At 37.3% G+C, this 14,437-nt stretch overlaps 1 protein-coding gene across 1 annotated transcript; it reads right to left on the bottom strand.

Annotated features, from left to right (window-relative positions):
* Nucleotides 1–206: 206 nt before the first annotated feature.
* Nucleotides 207–12,533, bottom strand: fbln5 (fibulin 5). The gene is made up of 12 exons (XM_077236672.1): nt 12,246–12,533; nt 12,102–12,170; nt 11,101–11,155; nt 10,784–10,832; nt 10,368–10,688; nt 4,474–4,596; nt 3,712–3,828; nt 3,460–3,576; nt 3,160–3,282; nt 2,442–2,568; nt 2,119–2,314; nt 207–1,100 (listed from the first exon to the last, which is right to left on the bottom strand). Exons 2-12 carry the CDS (start codon nt 12,143–12,145, stop codon nt 939–941), a joined length of 1,434 nt encoding a protein of 477 aa, XP_077092787.1. The 5' UTR covers nt 12,146–12,170; nt 12,246–12,533; the 3' UTR covers nt 207–938.
* Between the last annotated feature and the right edge of the window lie 1,904 nt (nt 12,534–14,437).

The following is a 14,437-nucleotide window of genomic DNA, read 5'->3' as shown; positions in this document are numbered from 1 at the left end:
TGTTACAAAAGCCTAAAAGTCTCATTTTATTAAACACCTTACTGTTAATTATAATCACTTAAAGGGATAGTGTACCAAAAAATGTACTAAATTACTCACCCTTAACGACAGAATTTTCATTTTTGGGTGAACACCATTTAATGCCATCATGAAGTTTATATGGATCAGTCTAAATTTGTTAAGAGTGAACACAGACAAACAAAATATCAGGTCATCAAATTTTTGTTTATTGATTGACCAGGCTCTCTTTACCTGTCAAATAAAAAACAGATACACAGAGGAAATTCTGCACAGATGCAATGAAAATTTTCAAACAAATTATTTTTTTCTGAGACTTTCCTGGGTAAAGGGTGCTGAAAATGCACTACAGACTCCTGTCAGAGTTATTTAGAATTTTTTTTAAAAAAAGTGATGTGCATGAGCATGTGCAAGCCTAGCAGCTCTCTCATTGCTTGGGGTATTCAAAGGTCAAGAAATAATGAAAGCGGCGCTCAAAAACTCACATTCACAGTGAGACAATGTGACATAGGTGTCACTAAAAGTATCGACAAACAAATCCAGCTTTACAAAAAAAAAGGGGGGGGGGGGGGAATTGCAATTGGGGGAAAAAAAAGCACAATGGGAAATACAAACAAATGAGACAAAAGAAACACAACATAAATATTCTTCTGTTTACGGGTACATGTGTGTGGCTGCGACAGCCAGGCAGCCTAATAAAAAACCTGCATCATGAAATATCAAAGATCAACACAAGCTCCGCCCACGAGAGAGCAGACAGAGAGGGTGATGACCACATGAGAGTCCAGAACCACAGAACAAAAAAACAAAACATGAAGAAATGCAGCTGCCTGATGGGTAGTGCAGTAACAGAAAGTCCATGACGGAGGTATGGGGCCATGAAGAGGTGAGAGGTCAGAGGTTCATTCATTTATAAAGCCTCAGAATGGATGTTCGGAGACAAATATTGTGAGGCGGATGATTGAACTGCCTCGGAAGTTGATGACGTTATTAACGGTAACCATCTCTAGGTCTAGAACGATGGTCTTCGGTCCTTTAATGGGCCGGGACAGAACCAAAGTTGCACTGATATTACTGGTTTGCTGTAGTGGAGAAAAAGAAAAGATAATAAGACAAATATTTTTGGTCACACTTAAGTTTAGGGTCCAATTCTCACTTTGAACTAACTATTAACTACGACTTTTGCCTCAAACTCCTAATTACTGTTTATTAATAGTTAGTAAGGTAGTTGTTAAGTTTAGGCATTGGGTAGAATTAGGGATGTAGAATATGGTCATGCAAAATAAGGCATTAATATGTGCTTTATAAGTACTAATAAACAGTCAATTTCATAGTAATATGCATGGTAATAAGCTACTAGTTAATAGTGAGAATTGGTCCCTAAACTAAAGTGTTACAGTATTTTTATTTCATTTCACAGCACAGGTGTTGAAATGACAATAAATACTTCATGTTTTATAAATGAATGCTGATTTTGACAAGATTTCATCGGCTTATTCATTAAGGGACACATAGGACCAATAAAGACTTTGTGATTTGGCTCCAGAGTAATTTTGACAGGTTTCCACAGAAATCCTACAGCTTCCTCTAGTGGTCACCTTTATATCTACGCTACTCTTCAAAAGTTTGGTGTTGATACGATTTTTTGAAAGAAAACTGATCGCTTATGCTCACCAAGGTTGCGTTAATTTGATCAGAAACACAGTAAAAACTGTAGTATTGTGAAATATTATTACAATTTAAAATAAGCTGAATTTTAGGCATCATTACTCCAATCTTCAGTGTCACATGATCCTTCATAAATCATTCTAGTATGCTGATTTACCGCTCAAGAAACATTTTCTATAACCAGTGGTGAAAACAGTTGTCCTGCTTAATATTCAACCCGGTTATATTCATTTCAGGATTCTTCAATGAATAGAAAGTTCAAAAGAACCGTTTTTATTTAGAATGGGAGTATTTTGTAACATCATAAATGTCTTTAACGCATTCTTGCCGAAAATAAGCTTCTTTTTTTTTTACTGACCCCAAACTTTTAAATGGTAGAATAAGTGTTTTACAACAGGCATCAGATATACAGACAGAAGCCCACTCACTCACCCGCATGTAAAACTCTCGCCCCTCGTTGCCAGACTTGATCTGAAAAATGTAAAATGCTCCAGGGTAACGTGTGGTGGCCTGCATCTGAAATATATCAGCAGGAACACTGCGGCCAGAAGACAAATCCATATGCCTGTACAGGATAGTAAAGGGTCTTTCCCGACATGCGGGATTCTCCGCAGAACACATGCACTGACTGAGAGAGAAAGAGAAATGTAACAACATGTTGCATCTGTTCAACAATAAACCAACAAGTCAAATGCCTGACTTCATGTTTTGATTACAGCAAACAAGTTGTCTATCATCAGCATTCATAAACTTACTTGTCACTGAGCTCTATGTATGGTCGTTCACATCTAAGAGGGTCCAGACATGTGTAACCTCCCTGGAAATTGAAACACACTTGTGCTGTTGTACAGGTGTTGTTACCAGACTCACATTCATTGAGATCTTCAAAATCAAACACACAACAGAGTCAGGTTATCATCATTATGATCATCATTAACAGCAGCAACAATAACAACAAAACCATCAATGTAAAGGAAGCTAAATTTTGCAGTAGATACAAAATACTCTTGTGTGCAAGGTCCAAAAGTAACTTGCTAATATCAAACACGCACATACTATATTAATTATATATGTGTGTTCATGTTTTTTTTATCCCGGTGGGGCCTGAATGCTCACAGACTCAGTACTTGTGTCACCGTGGAGACCTACATTTAGGTCCTCATGAGGAAAACAGCTTAAAAATCATACTAAGTGATGTTTTTTAAAAATGTAATAATGCAGAACGTTTCCTGTGATGGGTAGATAGATAGGCTATACAGTTTGTACAGTATAAAAACCAATACACCCATGGAGAGTCCCCTCAAAGATAATGAACCAGACATGTGTGTGTGTGTGTGTGTATGTGTGACACATATTTTCCTTTTGTTGGTTTAATGTGAGAATTATTTCCCCGAGTGCATCTAGAAGGCAAAGGAAACATTTATAGAAATATGCAATAGAGAAGAAGCACATAATATAAAAATGTACCGTTACCTTCACAGCTCCTTCCATCCTCATACACATAATATCCAGACGGACACACGCAGGAGAATGATCCTGGCGTGTTCACACACACGTGCTGACAAAGGAAGTCTGAGAAACTGCACTCGTCCAGATCTGAGAACAATGTATTGATGAAGTATAACACATTACACACTGTCAACACACAAACTCACACATACAAATACAGGCAACACGCATCTTAAACCTGTCTCTAAAACCTCTAAACCGGAACGTCCGGTTTTCTGTCCCTATTTCCTCCTTTCCAATCATCTCTTCTCCTCCCCTGTTTACCGTTGCAGGTGGTCCCATCAGAGGCAAGCTCGAAGCCCTCGTCACAGGTGCACATGAATGAGCCGTATGTGTTCAAACAGCCGTGAGAGCACGGGGTTGTCTCACACTCGTCCACATCTGGCGAGAGAGAAGGAAGAAGGAAGAATGAAGGAAGGATGGAAGAAGATGGCATACGTCAAGGTTTTTAGTAAATAACAACTTTACTTTAAGCTAAACTGTAATGATTGAGTATATTCATGTGTATGTGTGCACCTTGGCATGTCCTGCTATCTGTATTAAGGAGGAATCCCGGACTACAGGAGCAGGAATATGAGCCAGGGATGTTAGCGCACAGCTGCTGGCAGTAACCATAGCGACACTCATCAATGTCTAAAGAAAGGTGAGTTAGAGAGCACTAAATACGCAAAACAATTGTCACAACTGAATTCAACTATTCTAATAACGGAATTGTCATATCATTGAACTGTTAAACAAGTCATTTGATTTTAATATACACTCTTGTTCAAAAGTTTGAGGTCGATAATATTTTATGTTTTTGAAAAAAGTATTTTTTGATCATCAAATTTAAAAGTGAGAGTGAAATATTAATAATATTACAATTAAAAATTGTTTTATTTTATTTTAATACATGTTAAAATGTAATTTATTTCTGTGATGCAAAGCTGAATTTTCAGCATCATTACTCCAGTCTTCAGTTTCACATGATCCTGCTGATTTGGTGCTCAAGAAACATTTCTTATTAATAGCAATGTTGAAAACAGTTTTGCTGGCTAATATCTTAACTTTCAATCAATTTAATGTGTCCATGCTAAATAAAAAAGTATTCATTTATTTTTAAAAAACTGATCCTAAACTTGTTGGTACTGGTATGGTAGTGTACTTTAACATTTAAATCATGAAAACTGGATTATTACAGGAATAACTGAGTAATGTAATGTTGTGTCGCTTTGCATTCAGTGTTCACTAATTAAAGCATGTAACATCAAACTAGGGCCTATGCATTCGTAATCTTACCTTGGCACTGTCCACCCACCAGCCAATAGCCCTCAGTACATGAGCAGGTATATCCACCGGCTGTATTTATACACACCTGAGTCGGGTTACACTGGTGAGACTCTGTCTCGCATTCATCAACATCTAAAAAATTAAAGAAAGCCACAGTCAGTTCAGTTCACTTGTGCTTTTCCCACCGCTGTCCAATTTAGAAACTCACCTGAAACAATCCATCTGTTTCCCTTGGTGTATGTAACTTACAATGAGCTCTTCTGATTTATGAAGTTGCATTAATCTGTCCCACTGATAGCTTGCTCTATGTGGACCGATGTTCTTTACTTCACGCTTAGCAGGTCTGTTCTCGAACTCAATCCCTGACCTCATAAATCTAACCTTACTATCACATCTTACACAAATAACTAGTCTTACACAACACATTTCTAAAACTGGAATTCATATCTCCCTGTTCCACTCTCGCTCGCTCATTATCAGCACAATTCCTTATGAGGGCATTATATGCCTTTAACACCCGAACAAGCACCCTTGGTTCTCAGACCATGAAGTCACATGTTTTAAAAGAAAGCAAATGTTACTATAAAAGTCATGATGGAGTTGGGGGTTGGGGACCGTGTGAAAGCCAGATAATTAGAGTTTCTTTGGTCAAAGCTGCCAATAGTCCCACTGTTACTATATGGGTACAGTGATGCAATGGGTCCTGGCAAACCTAGCAGAAATTCCATAATAAGTTACTTCACAAAGCCTGAAATGTCCAAAAAGTCTAGGTCCGTAAACCACAACAATCCAAACAGGCCAAGGGTGGCAAAAAGGCCTATACACCATAAGAGACAACAAAAAAGCAAATGCAAGACAAGAACACAGCTTTACTGAGGAACTGCACATGTTTAAATGAGTTTTAAATGACCCATCAACTTGCTTTTGACATTTCAACGAAAGTGCCTTACTGTAAAGTAATCACAAAGACAGTCACATGTTTTGCATTATCTGGAATTGAAACAATGTGTTAGCAGTTCAGATCCTTAACAATTACACAGCTTGTTGGTAACCGATATCACTAAGCGTTATTATGAGGTGGAATCATTACAGCCAGGTCGGATAGCAGAGATGCAGGCCACATGAGACACAGGCCCAGCAGGACCCCAGCATCTGGATTACATGTGAACCATCACACACGTCTGATCTGAGGGATTCTGGGAATGCCAGCATTTTTGGGATCAGATCTGATCCAGGAATAGCAAAAGGAGACTTCAGTAAATTTTGCACATGATTTAAATAAGGCTCAGAGGAAAGACATGGTTGTAAACGAAAGAGAGATAACCATGTCTGCATGTAAAAGAGAAAAAGAGATCAATGATATCATTCATGTGGTCAGAGTCAAGACTTTAACTGCACCTTTAACAAGTTAACTATGGCACAATTCGTTAAACTTAACAAGGGGTCAAAATACCAGATGTTGTTGAAGTCTTTAAATCTAAGCTTTATATCAGAGATATTCAATCCCTTAAAAGTAAGCCCAGACGGAATCTGAAGACTCGCATCGTATTTGGAAAATCTGTGCAATTCTATGAAATGGATTTACATGCTAAAATATGTTAAACAGAGTTCATAACACTCTAATTTGTAGGTCAAAGCAAAATCAAATTGCACAAATATTTAAAGGTGCATTGTGTAATATTTCTGAGGATCTATTGACAGAAATGCAATATAAGATCCATAACTATGTTTTCATTTGTGTATAAAGACCTTGCATAATGAGACATGTATATCTCCATAACCGCGGGCACCCCCTTCTATGGAGGTCGACATATTGTGTCGTCATGTTTCTACCGTAGCCGACAGCGAACAAACAGGGCTACAGAGCGCGTTTCGTCACTACCTTGAAAAAAAAGTTTTCAGTGGTGTATAAAGACCTTACTTATATGAACCGTTATATTTGTATTACCTTAGAATGAGCAGTTTCTATCTACTAACACCGCGGCTCCCCTTACATTGAAATGCGCCAACATGTTTCTACAGTAGCCCTAAACGAACAAACGTGTTTCGTTACTATGTTGCTCTTTGTGCAAGGAAGCAAGCTTAGTTCAGCGAATAAAACACTGACACAATGATGAACAAGTATCAATAATATTCGCAATAACATAGTTTTACTAAATAATTAAGTAAACATAATTTCTTAATTTATCCTTGTAAAGAAACCTCATTGCTGAACTGGCTACTCTCTGCTGTCTCAGACGATAACATATTTTCCTGTCGGCCAACGTAACTTTTGTTGGTTGCAATTCGTAACCTCACCACTAGATCCCGCTAAAAATCACACACTGCACCTTTAATAAACTAACACAAAAGAGGGGTGGGGAATTTGTAGAATCATTTGATTGACAGGTGTTAGAATTCATACTCATAAGTCATAAGCAATACAATTAAACAAAAAGAAACATGCATGTCTAAACTTTTCAGGGCATGCAGTTGTAGATGATTAATTTGAACAAACATGTTGAGGTCAATCCAGGACCCAAGAATCTGGCACCAACTCAAAGCTCTTGCTTCTATACGCACATCTTCATTCCAGAGATTTAATGCCTGTGATCTGTTGCCACACACTGGTTGTTTAAATTATATCAAAGCATTTACAATCCACCACTGCAATAGTTCAAGCAGCCCGGTCAAGCAACACTTCACACAGCATATGTGAATTAGCTGGAATCGTACTAACGTGAGGTGTACAGCAAGCCAGGGTAGTAATTACGTTTAGTGTGGAATGTCTAGTGCAAGCGGTCAGCCACAAGGAGAGTTTTTTTTGAGAGAAAAATACAGTAAAACAATATCAAAAAGTTCAATTAGCATGTGAGCATTTGAAAATAACCAACCAGGCTGTAGAATCAGAAAAATCTCCAGCTGCTCTTTCAGCATGATTTACACCCTTCTACACTGACTTCTCACAGCAAGTACAAAATAAATGGTTGATACGTGTAAATGAATGAAATCTTTACAGTACCATTTAAAGTTTAGGGTCAGTAAGAAAATAATATATATATATATATATATAATATATATATATATTTTATTTTTTTAAATTTTTTTTAAGGATGCATTAAATAGATCAAAAGTGACAGTAAAGTCATTTATAATTACAAAAGATTCTATTTCAAATCAATGCATTTATCATAGAGTCCTGGAAAAAAGTATCACGGTTTCTTAAAATACTAAGCAGCACAAGAACAATGTGTTCCACTCTGATTAAAATAAGTATTGTTTCTTGCGCAAAAAAATCATCATATTAGAATGATTTCTGAAGTATTATTTGACACTGAAGACTGGAGTAATTCAGCTTTGCCATCAAAGGAATACATTTTAAAATAAATTAAAATAGAAAACAGCTTTCAAATGTATAATAATATTTCACAATATTGTTCTTACGTTTTTTGATCAAATAAATGCAGCTTTGGTGAGAATAAGAGACTTAACAAAATATAATCTTACCAACCCCAAACATTAGAACGGTGCATTTTTAAAAAATAGCATTACAGACTCAGAGCTAATAATGACATCATACTACAATTTCCAGACGTCCCACTAAGCTAAAACACATTAATTAGTCTGCGGTACTACAACTACTCCCCATTTGCTGACAGACACCAGTTACAGTCCCACAGCCTGAGTAGGCAAGTTTCAACTTGACAAATCAACATTTTGAAACTGTTTCAAGTTCCCACCTAGAATAAGATAATTTAAGCTCTTTAATTTTGATGCAAAGCATCCACATTCCAGAATCATAAGTGAGCTTTAGATATAATTTTCTCAAGTTTCAACTGAACTGAACTGAACTGTCTTTCAGGAAGCACATGCTAAACACAGGATTGATGGGACTCATGATGGACACATTTCAGGCGCTGACTGGGTTGACTGTTTTGGTCCATTACATCTTAGCGCCAGTGGCAGGGATTGGGCATTCCCTAGTTTTACAAACACACACACACGTCGCTAACACCACAGCAATACCTGTGAGATGAATGATGGAATGGTTTAACTCACACTTCCTGTACAGTTTCTCTTCCATAACAGCATCCCTTAACATACATAAATACTGAACACACACTGTACAAAGGAAGCTCACAAGTTGCACAGCTGGTCAATGACAGATTTCATTCAACAACCAATGACCTCACGTTTGGCCAAATGACCACAGATGCTGAGAAACCGCAATGGTTTGTCTTTAAGATTTTTAATGATTTATCCAAGCTTAAAATGCTGCTGTACTGAATGTCCCAGTGCCTCTACAAGATCTTACTCTGTGTCCAAAATCTAACACAGGAAATAACATTCATCCTCATTACTCAAATCAAATATTTCCCAGGTCAGGATATGTGCATATGTGCAAAAGCGCATTAATGAGCGCATTCTGTGCATCTATCTTCTTTGTAACATGACCGTCTTGGGATCAAAAGGTAACAAATATATCACCATGTTTCTTCAGAGGAGTAAGAGAAGACTGGAGAATGCATTAACTGCAAAGACTGGCACCAACTCGAGACAAATCCGCAGACCATATCGAAAAATAGAACGCACAGTTATTTGTGCTACCATTTATCAAATGGCACGTGAAATAGGTCAACATGCTGACACACATAAAGGCTCTGATAACACAATACATAACACCCATCTAGATGGAAGCAATAAAACAGAGGAGATTTCACTGACACCACATTCAGCTAAACAACTTCAACAGAAGCAGACCACATAGAGCCAGTTACAAACTGATGATTTATGACAGCCAATAAGGAACTCAAAAACCGTCTCGTTGTATTTGTAAAGTTGGAACAGTGAGCAGGGCTGAATGCCAGGTCCTGTGTGTCTTCCTGCCCTTTCACAAGATGTAGTTTGTTCTGAGGTTCCACAGTATTTTGTGGTTCCACACTAATGACTGATCCAGTCCAAATTATGAGATTCATTCTGCTGAAGTCTTTAAGATGTCACTCAGCCCACCACAGCCATTACTAAATTACAGTCCAGCACAGAACTGAGTCTTTGCTTCATTTCAAAGCGAGAAGAACCATGGCCCATTGCAGAAAATGAAGTAAACATAAGACCACAACCTGATGTGACCCAGAGTGAGTATTGACCAAGTTTCAAAGAGTTCTTCTTAGCTTGTGTTATGCATTATAAAGAACTGGCTTTATATATGCCAGAATGTATGAAGTTCTTCTTGGGAACTAAACTTGAATTCGGTACTTTATCATGTGCAAATAATTGGTACACATACTGTATTCTTCTAAAGCAAAATGCAAGGCATGATAGCATTTAGTAGATTCTATTCAGTTACATTGTTTATTAGATAAAAGATGCTATTAGAAACAATATTACTTTTCTAGTCTAGTCACCATCCCAATTCACAAAACTTGAATTAGGTACTTAAAACAAAATCTCAGTCTGGCATATTAAATAAAAGCACATTTAAAAAGTTGCTACTACAACTAAAGCTAATCTAATAAACACAAATCTGTCTATAGTTGACATATTACATTGGCTGCATCCCTGGAGTGATATATGGAAAAATATTATCATATATGATAATTCACACTACCAGATAAAAGTTTCCACACACCTGACTGAATTTCTGATGACCTGAAAAGCCTTTTGATCTAAAGTATTAGATTACATTTTTAGATAGTTTAAAGCGGGGAATTGTCCATGCATAGATATTTCTGTACAAAACTAAAATGTAAAAAAATGTTAAATGGTTAAATCAGACTAAGACTTCCTAACAAGCCAGGCATGTGTACAAATCTCGTGAGTTTGAACTTACAACCTTTTCTGGTAGCATCTTTAACCAAAACCTCCATGATCAACAAGTTTGTACAAGATTGCTGAAATGTATAGAACCATAAGGCAAAACTTACCAACACAAGTGCCATCAACACCAAGTCTATATCCGAGAAGGCAGGGAGTGGACCGGCTCACTATTGGGTAGCTCGGACCAGGGCCTGGATCAGGTCCTGCTCCCACAGGAGGACTGTTAGGGATGAACGGTTCAGGATATCCAAGCGATCTGTCAGGGTAGGACTCTTCAGGATAGGGAGGCTCAGGGTAGGAGCGTGGGCTGCTGCGGGCGTAAGATTGGGAGTAGAGTCCTCGGGGGATGCACAGGTATCCACCGTTCTGATTTACGCACTGCATGTCACCCCGACACGGGTCTGGCAGTGTTCGGCATTCATCAACGTCTAAAATTATATGTGAGAAATGGCATTAACAGCTGTATTTGAAATACAATTCTTGATGAACATAATAATATCATGACAGCTGATATGCCACTAACCGATACACTGTCTGGCACGGCGGTCATAAGTAAATCCATCTGTGCACGACTGGAGAAAAATAGGGATTTCATAATCAACAACATTTTATAGGCCTAGAGTTCATTCTGTGCAGCAAGAAGGCTTTTTGAAGTAGTTTGGCATTGCTATCATATGTTTATGTGTAGTTAAGATGTACAACAGCACTGGAAAAAGCAAAGAAAAAGTAAAAACAATCAAAAAAGTAGGCTACAAGAGAGGCACTCTTATTACGACACACATCAAATAACACTGGCAAGCTTGAATGACTCAAGGACAAAAAAAACTGAAAATCACTTACCTGACTTTTCCCAGAGTGAATGCAGCATATGATACATATTAAAATTGACAACATTCTACAAATAAAAAACAAAATATGTCAGTAAATCATTTTGAAAACAAAAAAATTCTTCAAGGGTTCATTCACTGACTCAAAACCAGGAATATCGACAAATTTTTTTATTATTTTTGCAAACTACTTATGGTTCACATAATCTTTTAAAGTACTATGAAAATGCTCATTAACATTTAGTTGTTAAAAATATCTAGTATCTGTTTTGTTACCAGCTCTAATTTTCTTGTAAAAAACAATAGTGGCTAATATCTGATCAATTTGTCACTAGTAGAGTCTTGTTTATTAGATACTAGTTCTAATTCCAACAGTGACTAGTACATATTTATAACATAGTAACACATATTTATTTGCAAAATTAGTTACCATCCCAATAGTGACAATGTTAATAGTAATATTAGTGCAAAACGCAGTTGATGTTACTAACATTCACTGTAAAAAATAAATAAATAATTAAATGATCAATAAGGTATGACAACACAAGTTTTTGCATAAACTCAAAATAAGTTAGGCAATTTAAGTTATACAAGATTCAACTCGTTTTTTACAAAGCCAGTTTAATGTAATTTAAGTTGAAAGTTTTTTGTACTCAATTTAAGGCAGCAAATTTATTTTAAGAGTTGGCATATAGTCTATAATAAATAAACTAGATAATTAGTAACTACTGGAATAGTTACTAGAACTAAGAAATGAACCACAAATTCCCAATAGCAATTAGCAACTTGTCACCAGTAACAATGGAATATTTACTTGTCACTGCATGGAGACATAGCAAATTAATCAGTATTATTGACTAATTGAATAGATAAGTAACACTATGAAAAGTCAAGATACTTGGCTAGTCAATATAGGGTTACTTAGCAAATCATAAATAACTGGCATAAGTCAGTTGAAAGTAATGTATGCTAAAACGGCTTGCCATAAAGCACCAGCTGACTAATTAAACTCACCTTTTGTTGGTCGACCAACTCAAGCCACGTAGTTCAAATAACATGTTTATGTGGATCCTTGTGGTTCCCCTAGAAAGAACGTCACACCAACAACCCGTAAACTCCTCGCAATAGGAAGAGAGTTGATCTTTGTGGTTTTACTACCTTTACGGGCTCGCTGCGGCTGGACCCAATGCGCAAAATGAAGTGCCCAAAGCGCCCCCTCCGCGTACGCGCGTTCACTTGAATGTCGAGACACTTGGCTTTGGTTACCCGTTGCGGCCGCCTTTTCGACCGAAAGCAGGAACGTGTGAGAACATTGACCAATAGTAAGAGGAGGGTCCAACTATATATAAAAATGGAAATCTTGCTGTATATCTCCGCACTCGGCCCACTCCACGGATTGTTTAGCAATGCAAATAAACGGGCCCCCAGAGCACTTGGCCAACAGCTGGATCCCATCAAAGATAGACAGCCCCCTTTGGAACGAAAGCGCGCAGGGAGCTGCCACAGACTCAAAACGAGAAGGAAGACGGCAATGAGGAAAACCGAGCAAATAATCTATAAAACGACGCATAATTAACTTATATTTAGAAGGAGCTACTGTAGGCTACGTAACAGTTACTGGTGTCGAATCATTGTCGGCGTACCCCATTAACCATATTCACTATTAAACGGAGTAGTTCAGGCTATTTGTAAAGTAAAACAGTATTTCATTTAACGAAACAAAACTATTATGGTCTTAAAATTTAACTAGGTGTGTAAAACGATGTCAGAGCAACATATTCTGGACCAATGGAAGTCAAAACGAACACTGTTAAGTTAAGTACATTTATTTGTCCCCGTGAGGAAATTTGTTAAAACTGGGGCCCTTTTAAGCAAAAAAAAAAAAAAAGAAGAAGTTTATATAGCCTATATATATATATAAAACCACACACACAAACTGAGTTTAATTAAGTCAGTCAAAAACAGAGCACGTATTTATCAAATAAACAATTTACTCTCGCGCTTACCGCTGCGACAAGAAGCGTCGATAATTAATTTTCGTTTGTAAACATTAAAAAATTTACATATCACAATAGCGTTTATTCTATATCACAAAATGTTTTAAATTAACAAACGTAGCTGACATATAGTGGTAGGCCTATTAGTGAAATTAATATAGAAATGAATATAAAAAGTTAACTGCAGCCCGGTGATTGGACAGCAGACCATAATCACAGTGTCACCTTGACCTGCATCTTATTAGCTATTGCCTAGTGTAAATATGCTGAAATAACCTTGTACGCTAATCTTTGAGCTGTAACACACTCAGCCCACACATACACAGTCAAACTTTGTTTTTATTCTATCCTTTTATATCAACTAGCTTTGCTTTTGTCAATTGATTAATTGGGTTTAGAGTAGGTTTGGCAGCATCTAGCAAGCCAGATGCGGACTGAATTCAGCAGGGAAGACTGCTGGGAGACTGAGACACTTTATCAGAGCTTTTTGGCATGCATAAAGGAAAGAAGATGGAGTCAATGGTCACATCACCAGGCAGCACACTGCCACACTCGAAATAAACTCAACCGTTCAGTGTCAACAGTGAACTTGGGCAGTAGGCTTACTACAGTGTGGCAGAAGAGGAAAGGTTTTTCGAGTTCATCAGTTAATAGTTCAGTGGGCCATTAAATGCATCAGTGATTTTACTGAAGATTTCTTTAATGACATTCATTAGACTCTGAAATACAAATATTTTCAGGCTCGGGGTGTTCAAAGCCTGCCAGATTAACACACCCTCTGGGCAAAAGCCCATTATGGTGAAGATCTTGAGATGTAAAAAAGGTTTAGGCTTGATCTGACGCTGATAAAACAGACAGCAGAAATATGATGGTTCAAATGTACACAATCTAACAGTGGGAAAAAATGGCTGCAAGGAATGTGGGAGGCTGAGGCAGGTGTTCCCTGGTGACAGCAGGGTTATTTTGTCTGGCTCTGTGAGTGCTGTGTGAGCAGCGTTCACATTAAAATCTGACACCTGCTTACACTCACTATGTCCAACACCTTGAGAGTGTTTCCACCATAGTGCAACGGACTTACTTCAGAGCACCACAGAAACTTTCTAGAATTCAAATGTGCCATTACAGCAAAGTAATTGTTTACATGGTGTATGTTTGTATGAAATGGCAGTAACACAGCAGCCTGTGCTGAATTTAACACATTGCAACATAATACACCATGATAACAGTGTCAAATAAATCATTCAAATCATTACTTAAACTACACTACTTACACTATTATTTTGAGTATCTTATGCTTATGAAGTCTGCATTTATTTGATCCAGTTCAATATTTTAAAATGCAGTTTATTCCTG

This window comes from Siphateles boraxobius, unplaced genomic scaffold (genome assembly GCF_051911475.1).
Source record: "Siphateles boraxobius isolate OS27281-9 unplaced genomic scaffold, OSU_SipBor_1 20, whole genome shotgun sequence".
NCBI classification, from domain to species: Eukaryota; Metazoa; Chordata; class Actinopteri; order Cypriniformes; family Leuciscidae; genus Siphateles; species Siphateles boraxobius.
Note: the sequence above shows the minus strand (reverse complement) of the source record. Positions and strands in the feature narration are given on the sequence as shown.

What these genes read in the sequence shown, in the direction of transcription:
- fbln5 (XM_077236672.1), bottom strand. Translation starts at nt 12,145, where the DNA reads ATGTTATTTGAACTACGTGGCTTGAGTTGGTCGACCAACAAAAG. An exon ending in TGTTGATGGCACTTGTGTTG is followed by an intron (nt 4,597 to 10,367) that starts GTAAGTTTTGCC and finishes TTAATTTTTTAG; the next exon opens with ATGTTGATGAATGCGAGACA. An exon ending in GGATGGAAGGAGCTGTGAAG is followed by an intron (nt 2,569 to 3,159) that starts GTAACGGTACAT and finishes TTGATTTTGAAG; the next exon opens with ATCTCAATGAATGTGAGTCT.